Source organism: Oreochromis niloticus, linkage group LG1, assembly GCF_001858045.2.
Source record: "Oreochromis niloticus isolate F11D_XX linkage group LG1, O_niloticus_UMD_NMBU, whole genome shotgun sequence".
NCBI classification, from domain to species: domain Eukaryota; kingdom Metazoa; phylum Chordata; class Actinopteri; order Cichliformes; family Cichlidae; genus Oreochromis; species Oreochromis niloticus.
In genome coordinates this window covers 23,300,072-23,312,088 of record NC_031965.2, presented here as the reverse complement: position 1 = coordinate 23,312,088, position 12,017 = coordinate 23,300,072, and the positions used below count along the sequence as shown (strand labels likewise).

At 44.4% G+C, this 12,017-nt stretch overlaps 1 protein-coding gene across 3 annotated transcripts in view; it reads left to right on the top strand.

The window, feature by feature from the left end:
• The window catches only part of gse1b (Gse1 coiled-coil protein b), a 163,459-nt gene that overhangs the window by 146,599 nt on the left and 4,843 nt on the right, over positions 1–12,017 (top strand). For all 3 annotated transcript variants that reach the window (XM_005467129.4, XM_013269755.3, XM_013269756.3), the window contains 10 exons: positions 4,297–4,463; positions 4,703–4,897; positions 6,286–6,453; positions 6,596–6,969; positions 7,166–7,487; positions 8,882–9,525; positions 9,702–9,814; positions 9,929–10,190; positions 11,266–11,379; positions 11,589–11,951. In XM_005467129.4, the coding sequence (XP_005467186.1) occupies positions 4,297–4,463; positions 4,703–4,897; positions 6,286–6,453; positions 6,596–6,969; positions 7,166–7,487; positions 8,882–9,525; positions 9,702–9,814; positions 9,929–10,190; positions 11,266–11,379; positions 11,589–11,951 (2,722 nt within the window). The remainder of the gene's footprint in view (positions 1–4,296; positions 4,464–4,702; positions 4,898–6,285; positions 6,454–6,595; positions 6,970–7,165; positions 7,488–8,881; positions 9,526–9,701; positions 9,815–9,928; positions 10,191–11,265; positions 11,380–11,588; positions 11,952–12,017) is intronic.

The following is a 12,017-nucleotide window of genomic DNA, read 5'->3' as shown; positions in this document are numbered from 1 at the left end:
CTTGCTTTGATAAGGAGTGGATTATGGATTATGGCCTTACTTTAAGCCGCCTTATCTCAGCTTAGGGCTAATAGTTCAGGCCAAGTGCACGGTTATGAACAGCACTCGGCAACATGCGGAAACTCTCTGAGCCGCTGACGGTTCCCTGGAGACAAACAGAAGGGGGATAGTGAAGAGGGAATAAGGAGGTCAGCCAGGCAGCAGTGTGTGGTAGCATTCAGACCATTGTCCTCTCTTTTGGAAACCCCTCCTGACCCTCCCCCCTCTCTAGCTATAGCTTTTATGAAATGAACCTTTTGCAGTTCAGGGTCAGTTAGAGCTGCGAGGGACAGACACACAGGAAGCCCTTGTAGAGATGCCACCATTTATATAATTTTGTTAGCACAGAAACTTCAAAAAGGATGGACGAAAAAGAGTACAGGTCAGAATGCCCTGTTGCTCACATATATGCTAATTCACGTATGTGTGTGTATGTTTTTGCAAGGTGTATGTGTTAAGAGGTCGACCCAAAGAATGAGAGATTTAACTGCAGTAATGTGGACAAGAGGTAGGGGTGACTGGCTATAGGCTCAAGGGACAGCAACAGGGTGAAGCGACACCCTGTTGTTGTTGGTGCGCCGCTTCACCCAGCACGTATAACTCACCCAGAGCCAGAGAATCCTTAAGGATACACAAACACATATTATCAAAATCTTCATGTACAACAAAAGTGACTTTTAATGGAACTTTCTGCTACTGAATTGCGCAAACAGTTACAAACAGAAGGAGCAGTCAAGTTCCGAGAACCCATGCAACATGTCCGGGAAAACTTGTTTGTTGCTGTGTGTACAAATTAATGCGTCCTGCTTTCACTGCTTTAAAAGAGCATTTTAGTGTCTCTCAGGCTGAGAGATGAGTCTGTCTTTCAGAGGGGGGTAACAGGCAAGGCAGTGAAGGAGGGAGGGCTTGGTGCGTTGGCATTTTGCTTTAATGACTGCAGGAGTCTGCTCCCGCTGCTGCCTGTAATTGCTTTATAATTGGCAATTTGGATTCATGGCTCCATCTGAGAGGCGTAAACGAGCACTCTACAATGCGCGGGGTCTACCACCCTCACTGAGGGTTACAGGGGCCTGGCTCACACAGAGGAAGATGGCTGTTAATGGATGTGTCTTTGAGTTTGAGTGCTTGTATTTGTGCTCAGTAGTGTGTGTATATGACAGGCTACTGGAGAATAGTGCAGGAATAGAAGGCCATGTATTTTAGCAGGTGAAAGGTCAAAATGGGATGGCTGCTTGAATGTGTAGGTGCCTGAGTTGACTATAAGGTGCCTTTCTCATAGGATGGAAGGTTTTCTCTTTGTTGTTCATGTTTTTTTTTCGTGGCCCTGACCTGCTATATGTAGAAGCTACATGTTTTTAGGTAGGCATGCATCCGTACATTAATCCATACATGCATACATGTATATACAGTCAAATGGAGAACAAGCTCAAAATGTGTGTTCATGACAGATATAGGCTGAATGCAGGTCTCCAAATTGCTTTGATCAGTTTAAATGTAAGTGGCTGAGATGGACGTTTCAAGAAAAACATATTTGTTTCAGCCATTCTTCAAAGATCCCACATCGCTCTCAAATCTTTGTGCATAGTTTTAGTAATTTTTTGGTATGCTAACTTAACCTGGCAGAGTTTACCGTGTGCCTGCTAATCTCACAAAACCATACATTATACCAATCCTGGTATATTAGTATTAGTAATGTTAGCATTCGTAATGCATTCTTGTTGTTGTTGTTGTTGTTGTTGTTGTTGTTGTTGTTGTTGTTGTGTTTCCTTCTGATGGTAGTAGTGCAATGCATACTATCAGACACTGGTAAAATAAAGGAGAATTTACATTTTAATACAAAAAATACTAGTGTACACTGTTATTATTCATCCATCCATTCGCTTCCGCTTATCCTTTCCAGGGTTGCGGGGGGCGCTGGAGCCTATCCCAGCTGTCATAGGGCGAGAGGCTGGCGACCTTCAGATAGTCTATTTAATGACTATCTGAAAATGTGAAAATCACGAGCATCTCTTGTTGGCATAACTGGTTGCCCTTCAGTGACAGTGAAAATGGTGAAAGGAAGAAGCTGAAACCAGTCCAGCACCAGCATTTGTTGTTTTATAGGCCTCTTTGTCTGATCGTCTTATGAGACGATTTCTGTGAAATTCGTTGGAAAGGAACACTTAATTCAATTTCTGTGTTAATCTATGTCTGGGACTTGCACCAATTGACAGTTATTGAGTCATAGCCATGGTTATAAAACCGTGATTGCCTCATGACACACAAGTTGTGTGTGTAACGCAGAATATCAACTACTGATCACCAGAAAAATACCAGATAGTCATTGGTCAGGACTTGAAGATAAATTAGAATTCATTCTGTCTGTGTGTGTGTGTGTGTGTGTGTGTGTGTGTGTGTGTTTTTTCTTTTTCCTTTTTATTGTATGCCATCAAAAATGTACTGGTTGTGTACTGGGGACACATAGTGAAGGAAAGGTGCAGCTTGGGCTTGGTACATCAGACGGTTGCCGACTCTCCACACCATATAACGAGCATGCGTAAATAAATGCCCAGTATATTCCCGCAGTCATTCACAGTGATTGGGCTGTTTTATCCAATTCCGATCGCTTGTCATCAATGAATGAAATGATAGAAATCAATTAACTGTCAATGTAACACCCACGGTTTTCTTTCACAGTTATTGCTCACTGATAGTTCAAGCTCATGATAATGAAAAGCGGATGGGTTGAGGAAATACACACACATTACACCTTAAAGTTAATGTGGGTTCAGAAGAGAAAGGCTTACAAGGGCTTTCGGGACAGCCCCAAATCAGCAGTGTTGGACAGCAAGGCTGTGCGAAAAGGAATGAGGTGGAGCAAAGAGCAAACAGAAATTGCATTTTCTTTCAAAGTCACTATCTGATAGAGTTTTAACATATGTGAAGTGCTTTTTCAGGTGGCTGCTGGGAGCAGCGGGGAACATCCAGCTCTCCCTGTGTTCATAAGGCTTGAAAAGAATGGCGATGGCAGTGGGGGTGATTATAGAGATGGGTGCTTTGAGAGAATAAAGTGCCACACTGTTTAGTGAAGCGCAACAAATAACAAGGAGTAAACAGTAAGATTTTGTGGGGAGTGGGGGTGGGGGTTAAGAAACAGGGTTATGTGGGGAGTCTAAACATTAGAGGCATTTAATACTGGATGTTAGCGCATCAGTGTCAGTCTGGGTCAGTGGTTGTGGAACAGGATGTGGAGGTAATGGCTCACTAAATGGGATTTGTTTTATCAGAGTCAGTGGTGAGAGAGAGGGTCATACTGCTGTAAGGTCTCTCTCTAATCCCAGGGAGCCCAGAGGTTAATTTAGTGGGGCAGGAACTGCCTTCCCCTCTTGTTCACCTTCTTTATGGCTTAATCTCTGTCTTTGCTTTCTCCCCTCTTTTTCTTCTTTCTAGTTGTTCCCTTGCCAACTTCAAGTACCATTTTGCGAAACAAGAGATAAATGTTCCACCAGTCCTACGAAAATCCTCCTTACCTGTATATTCCTATATAAACACCTTTCTTGTTCAACTTACAAGGGTTGTAGCGTTTTTCACTTCTCCAATTGCATTTGTAGTCAGAGGGAAACTGTAGCTTCTGAAAATGCACTCCCACTCCCACAGCAGGATGTCTTTGTAGCTCTGAAACGGTGTATGTGCCTGCTGAGTGTCTGTGTGTGTTTGTTGTGGGATTGGATAAGTGAGACCAGGCTTGCTGCCAGAGGGAGAGAGGGAGGTGAACGAGAAGGAAGAAAGAGAAACAGAGGCAGAGGGATGTTGCTTTTTGGACTTTGTTGTCTTCCCTGTAGATGTTGCTATGCACGCACGCTGATGCTCATACACGCACTTTGCTAAGATCAAAGTTAAGATCTCTAGAAGCACGGCTGTTGTCTACCATTACCACATCCTCATCGATCATAAGGATGACATCTCTTGTTCACAATTAGAGACAAAAACAGTGAGGCTTTTTTTGTTACCCCTGTCTGCCTGTTTCATCCATTTTACCAAATATCCTCCTTGGAGATTTGTTGAGCTGTCTATTTTTACAGGGAGGTGGTATGTGTGAGAAAATGTACAAAAGTGCCTGAGGTAGGAAGCGAGAGTGAGGAGGCTGCTTCACCACAAGCAGGCCTATTATTTCCCCGATCTGCCTGCTAGTAAGATGGGCTCCATGAGCAGTGACAACCGTAACGGTCACAGGTCCTCACAAACAATGACTAAGATTCTCTCTGTATCTCCCTGCAGGCTGACGCAGGGCCTCATGGGGCCAGCAGGGAACGTCTGGGCGCAGAAGGAGCCCTCTCCCAGGAAAAGGGTGGCCCCTCAGTCCCTGCACACCTCCTGGGAAACCCCTATGCCTTTGGTCTCACTCCGGGAGCTGTCATGCAGGAGTCACGGTTTCAACCTCTTAAGTGAGTCGCTCCCTGCTTTAACATTTTCTATGGATTTGCAAAGTGTACATGTTCATTCAAGGCTGTATTAAAAATACAGCAGCAACGCTCATGTGCCTTGTTGACATGGGTGCTGGGAAGCAATTTGTATAGTTTCTTGGTAAAAATTTAATGAATTTCCACAACACTGAACACATACAAATCGAAGTCACAATATTTTTTTTCTTGTTTTGTGCTTGTACTCCCTCTGTTACCTTCAGCCTGCCCAGACAGTTGCCTAACGCAGTGCCACCTGGTCCTGTACCAGAGGAGTATCTCCGGGGTTTTCGGCCTTATGCCACAGCCGAGGATGCCCTCCGGATGCCCTCTTTGCCCATGGGCCTAGACCCTGCCACTGCAGCTGCCTACTACTCCCACAGCTACCTGCACCACACTTCAACCTTCCCTTCATACAGGTAGGCCTCTGCATTTGTTGACTTGGCATCCATTTCCTCTGAGAGTGAACTGTGCAAAACCAGGACATACAACTGAAGCAGATATTTGTTCTGCTCGTTCTGCTCAGCAGTAAATGCAGTAGTGTATAAATGACCTTGAATTTAAGCTCTCAGAGTTAAAATGATTTTTTTGTTAGTTTTTTTATGTGTGTATTTGTTTAACTAGAGGTAAGATTTTTATGAAGTGTAAAGAAGTTAAAGGGAGATGCAAAAAAGACATGACAGCACAAATTAAAATGAAATTCCAGATAAAAGACTATCACAACAGAAGGAAGGAAGTCTGCAAACAGAAGTGAGATAAGAGTGTCTGTTAAAAAGTACATTCTACTACTGAGCACTGGGGGCACTGGGAGTCTTTGCAAAAGATCAGATCAGAGTCTTAAATGATAGCTATATGAGTGCAGGCTGTATTTTCTGACAGGCTGTTGCCAACAAGCCTCTTAGAAAATATCTGGCTCAGCTGTATCAGAAAATGCTTAACAGACTGATTAAAAATAGATATACATGACTGCTCGGAAGGCTGTAGTAATGTTATTTGCATACTTTAGAAGTATTGTAATAAAAGTTAATAAAATAAAAACAGCATGCTTTTGTTTCTGTTTTGAAGCTGTGTAAGGCACAACCCATTTTCCATGTCTTTACCCAAGCTAGGCTATACCTATGGATTAAATGAGAGGAGGAGAGGAACAGCTTGCTTTTAAATTTCTTACTTCATGTCTGGAGCATCTGTGTGCTTGTGAGAAATTATTAAAGAATCCTGTTTATATATCTGGAAAAGGGTCTTGTTCTGAAATTTTTATTGATTGATTGATTTTTTTGGCATCCTTTACAAAAGCAACAGCACAATGATTATTAACAGCAACAAAACAAACACAGTCAGAAATATAGTGTGGAATATTTGTTAAATTAATTGAATTTTTCATGGACACTGTGTACGATCATGTGCACTCTGTGTGTATGTTGAAAAGGGCCAGGCTTGCTTTGGGCTGTCTTACAGGCTGTGTGCCCCTGGTCTGTCAACCAAGCAAGATCACAGGACTGCAGCATCCATCACACACTGTGCTGTAATGGATTTAATGAGGGCTTGAGCAGCGAATGCCACACACATACACAAACACACAGTAGTGCATCAACATACAGTGCACTGTCTTCCTGGATGCTGTGTTGTGATTGAGGTTATCTGACAGACACTGTTACTTCCTTGGAAGATGGAAAAGCCTGTGATGTTCCTTCTTTGGAAGATGGAGGCACACAGGTTAATGAAAGTGAACGCTGCACTATCACACAGGGAGACTGACTGACTCCCTCTTTTCCTCTCTTTTCTCTCTCTCTCGCTTTTTATCTCTCAGGATGGATGACCCGTTCTGCCTCTCTGCTTTGAGGTCACCTTTCTACCCACTGCCAACAGGGGGAGCTTTACCCCCTATCCACCCCTCTGCTGTTCACATGCATCTACCAGGCATCCGCTACCCTGGAGATTTCACGCACCCTTCATTGTCGGCATTGCAGTCTGACAGGTAAAGCCTGCTTAATTGATGCGTGCCGTATACAGTCACATGTATTTATATGAGGTATATCAAAGTGGTGTGCTGTGGTCATGGGTTGTCCTCACTCACATCATCTTTCCTCTTTTGTTTCTCTCTCCACTCTGTTTTTTAGGCTTCAGCTAGAGGATGAGCTGCGGCAACGGGAGAGGGAACGCGAACGAGAACGCGAGCGTGAAAAAGAGAGGGAACGAGAGGCTGAGAGAGAGAAGGAACGGGAGAGAGAACGCGAAAGGGAGAGGGAACGGGAAGAGGCGGAGAGGGAGAGGCAACGAGAAAGGGAAAGGGAGAGGGAGAGGGAGCGCGAGAGAGAACGGGAGAAGGAGAGAGAAAGAGAGAAGGAACTCGAGAGGCAGAAGGAGAGGGCACTGAGGGAAAAAGAGCTGCAGGCATCCAAGGCCATGGAGAACCACTATCTGGCTGAGCTCCATGCCATGAGAGGACAGGAGGACCGAACCAAGCCTGAAAGACTAACCCCTAATCGGGCTGGTATGTGTCTGTGCATCCCACCTAGCCTCGATTAGCTACAGTCTTTGTACCTTTAAAGTGGATATCTCTCTGATATTTCTGACTCTTCAAAGCCATTTTATAGACCAAATAAATACACAAAATTAATTTGTGAAGTAATTGTTTCATGAACGTAATTATCTGTTATAAATTCTTTTATACCGATCTTTCTCTACAGACAAAACCAAAGAGCCCGCTCTTCCAGCTCCCAAACCAGTCCCACCAGGAATCCATCCATCTGTAGTCCAATCACATCATGGTCTAATCTCAGGCCACAGCATCTACATGGGGACTGGCGCTGCAGGAACAGGGCTTGCAGCCTCAATGATTGCTCAGAGGAACAACGAGGAGGAGAGGTGGATGGCACGGCAACGCAAGCTGCGACAGGAGAAAGAAGATCGTCAGTGCCAGGTGTCTGAATTCCGCCAGCAGGTTCTGGAGCAGCACCTGGACTTGGGTCGGCCAGGTGACACTCCAGATCACAGGATGGAGTCACACAGGTGAAGCAACATGCTTAACTTGTTTCAGTCCAGTCAATTTGTGCAAAAATGTCATACAACATAGCATGTAGTTGTGCAATACATGCTGTTGCAGTATTTATTTTCTCCTGTTATCTGATAGAGACGAGCAGCTTTGGGGGGTTTTTGACACCAATATTCATGCATGCATTCAATGTGCTCACTATTTCTGGGGGTTTTTGGCTGGCTCTGCTAGTCTGATAGGGACAGTTGTGCCTGTGGTTTTGAAGTCTTGGAGGCTGGCAGGCTTTAGAAGTTTGTTTTCAGGCAGGACTGTAAAAGAGTAAGAAGCTTCACATCTACTCTATATCTGTCCAAGCTCCCTTCCAAGCCTGACATGTAGAAAAATAAGAGGCACTGTGTAGGCATTGTTGTAGGTTGTGAAGAGGAATCCTGATGACTGCTGTTTCATGAGTTGAAATGGGTAAGGGGTTCAAATAGCCAGCAAGTGGAACTGCTAAGATACACAAGGGCTAATACTTTTTTAATCCTCTCACTCTTGCATAGCATAAGCCCCAGACCTTATTTGTTACTGTGCTTCTGTGTGTGTTATTGTGTTTGATTCAGAAGTGAGGTTGTGGTTCATGCTGGTAGGACCGGAAAGATACACACGTCTGCTATCAGTAACCTGCAGTATAATCGCAGAATCACAGCTGACAGGCTGCAGATTGCAGATAAGACACATTTACTCAGTGACACACACACAAACACACAGAAAAGAAAACACAAACAGGAGGCATAGATAATTTGACTGGTCATGCAGTGCCTGCTCCTGCCAGGTTTGATTTGGAAAGAAGTTTGAGACAGTGTCCATCAGTCGTCTGCCATTACCATTTCTCCCCCCCCCCCCCCCCCCCCCACTGTATCATTCTTTCCTTTACAACCTTGCTCTCCCTTTAAGGCTATTTTCTTCTACTCTCATCATTTAATGTGAGCTCTATTCTAATAATTCATTGTTCTTCTTAAGCTCTCTCTGTCAGTCCTTCTCCTCTCCGGAAGCCTGTTAGGAGAACATGGCTCTGGCCTCTTCCTCAGTATACTGCACTCTTCCTGTGTGTGCATGCCTCACTACAAGGGCCTACCAGATCAAAAACAGCTCTCTATATCTGGAGGACAGTGTGTGTGCCTTGGCCACATTCTCACTCTGCTCTGGGCTACTCTGTCTGGGCTTGATAACACTGCTTTGCACAGACACGCAAATCCACAGACATACTGACATGGATGAAAGGAAGTAGGCAGGGCATATGGGCAAATGTTGTTCGTCCCTGCATAGCATGCATGATTCAGAAACACTATTTCCCCATTTTAGAAGAGATATGGGTGTTGCCCTGCATGTATAACAGATTAATAATTGCTGTTCTGTTGTATCTCTGCAGACCAATACCTAATCATCATGAACCAGGAAACAGGGAACTCAACCCTCTCTTAGGTGCCCCTCCACCTCTCATTTCCCCCAAACCTCCACAGCCACCGCGTGAACATCACCCTCCGCCTCCTACCACCCTGTGGAACCCTGCATCTCTTATAGACACAGCCTCAGAGTCGAGACGTAACCACGAGCCCTCAGGGATGGGACACTATGAGCTCAGTCGGCTGCCCCCAGGACCCTCCAGATATGAAGACGGAGCCCGAAGAAGAGACGGGGGTGCAATGGAGAAATATCCTCCTTTGAGAGGTCCCCCAGGTCTGCCTGAGCCCAGCACATACCTTGCTGATTTAGAGAAATCCGCCCAGTCATTTTTGAGCCAGCAGAGGGCTTCCATGTCTCTGTCCAGCCAATATGAACTGGAGGGAAGCCTGAAAACCAATGCTGGAATAAAGAGCCTCCAGGGTCACCCAGGGTATAGTAGACATGGACAAGCAGTGGTTTCTGGGCCAGCAATGGGACTGGGACAGGTAGCCTCATTCGGCATGGTCCCAGACCCGAAGCTGATCTATGACGAGTTTCTTCAGCAGCATCGGAGGCCTGTCAGCAAGCTGGACCTGGAGGAGAAGAGGAGAAAGGAGGCCAGGGAGAAAGGTACTTACCCACATACTATGATGAGATGTATAATTTGCTTGGAAAATCAAAGATCAGTTCTTTTTTATATATATATATATATATATATATATATATATATATATATATAGAACTGACATCCTTATTAGAGAATTTAAAAAGTTGAGAGTCAGGGGTGACCTCTGTGTTTGCTGCAGGGTACTATTATGAGCTGGATGACTCATACGATGAGAGTGATGAAGAAGAGGTGAGAGCCCACCTCAGGAGAGTAGCAGAGCAGCCTCCACTGAAACTGGATGACTCTACAGAGGTAAAAAGATTTTCCATCACATGTGCTTTCTGTACCTTTGCATGATTGAAGAACACACGAGCGCTCATGATGAAACATCACAGTAAGATGATTGTTTTTCTCATCTCTGTACAGAAATTGGACTTTCTGGGAGTGTTTGGCCTGACCACAGTGGGCCGACGGGATGAGCTGGTGCAGCAGAAGAGAAGGAAGAGAAGGAGGATGCTCAGAGAGCACAGTCCCTCCCCACCTGCCTCACAATCAAAACGCACTCCTCCACCTCAGCTCAGCACACGTTTTACCCCTGAGGAGATGGACCGAGCGCCAGAGTTGGAGGATAAGAAGCGATTCCTCACCATGTTTAGACTGTCCCATGTGACTGTACAGCAGAGAAAAGGTAAGGCAATTTTTAGTGAGAAAGAGATTAGAGCATTCTACACTTTTGATTTGCTTACTCATTTTTGCTTTAACCCTCCAGGTGTGTGTGTGTGTTTGTGTGTGTGTGTATATATATATATATATATATATATATAGTCTGTTCTGCGGTTATTTTAAATGTGCATCTTTTAGTTTTGCTTTTTTGTGGTTGGTGGAAGAGCTAACCTTGCCTATCAGTGCATGAGTGGCTCCCTCATTGCAAAAGTAAAGATCTCCTGTATGAAAGAGGCCATGCTCGTTGCCTTCAATGAGAAAATTTCATAAATTGGGGATAGAGACTACTTTTCCCTGACACTGACAAATGTTTGAACATTATATCAAGGAATAACAGGGCACACATCAGTATGCTTTGGCAATCTAGCTAGTAACTCGTACAGCACTGAACTGCCCCAGTGCCTTTAATGCACCATACCAAACACCTCCATCAATTATTCATATATTTTCTCTTTGACATCTCATTTCAGCAGTGTAAAGAAGAGTGATTGCATGCTCATTTAGCTCTTAGAGAGTACTAGTCATTTTCAGTTCATCCTACATCTCATTAATGCTTTACTTCCATTACCTTCTCTCAAGGTAGCTTGCTGACTAAAGCCTCAAAGGAAATAAGGGGTTGAAATGATCATGTCAGTGCCATATACCTATATTAAATGCATCATATTTAATATATTTTTAACATAACATATATATATATTATATTTAACAATGCATTCCAAAAATTGACCTATGTCAGGGTCTCTTTACACGGCCAAAATGTGCCTAAATCTCAAAAATAGACACACATGCATTGACTGAATTAGGAGTGGCAACAGTAGGCTTACAATGATCTTAGTCTAATACTCTTCATTTACTGTTTCCTAATCACAGATGCCAGGCCTCCCACACTGTCAGGCCACCTCCTTTTACACACACACACACACACACACACACACACACACACACACACATACACACACACACTTGGCAAAATGAGTGCTTCTGAGTGAAACTGGATATAAGACTAGGACTGATGCAAATTTTTTTTTTTTCTGTTTTAGATAATGAAAGGGTAGTGGAGCTGCTACAGGCAATTAAAGAAAAGACTGTGACCTTGGATACCATCAGACATGCTCCACATCCACTGTGTAAAAGTCCTCCAACTCAGATATCTAGTAAGTTACGTGCTAATGAACATAAACACACACAACTTGTCATCCCTGAAGTAATGGTTAAAGTGGTGCTAATCTATGTAATGCAAATGAAGAGGGGTTTTAATTGGAGCCGTGAATGTGAAGATGTAAAGTAACAACAGTGTCTCATTGTATTGTAATATTGTGGATCTTGACCTCATCATCACTAACATATGTTTAAATGATTGCAGATCCTGCATTCTCCCAGCCTCCCTCTGAACCAGAGGAGCACCACAGTGTCAGACCACGCAGCCCCTCCTCGCATTGCCCAACATCCCCCAATGGGCATCCAAAACCCCTTGGGGACACATTAAGACCAAAGGCACCCCCTTCTCCAGCTGTCTACCCAGACAAGGCCCGGGGGCCCAGTGAGGGACCGATCTCAAAGAGGAGCTCCAGCCTGCTTAACAGCTTGAGGCCCCCACTCCCCCTGCAGGCTAAAGAAGGTCATCACAGCATCAATGGGCGCACACAACCCCGGGACTTCGCCCGAGAGGAATTTGCCCAGCAGTTCCACGAATCTGTGCTACAGTCCACTCTACAGAAACATAAAGGTAAACAGCTCAAAATAAGGTCTAACAGGTATCTTTGGAAAGGTGAATAAATGGAGAGCAGGACAA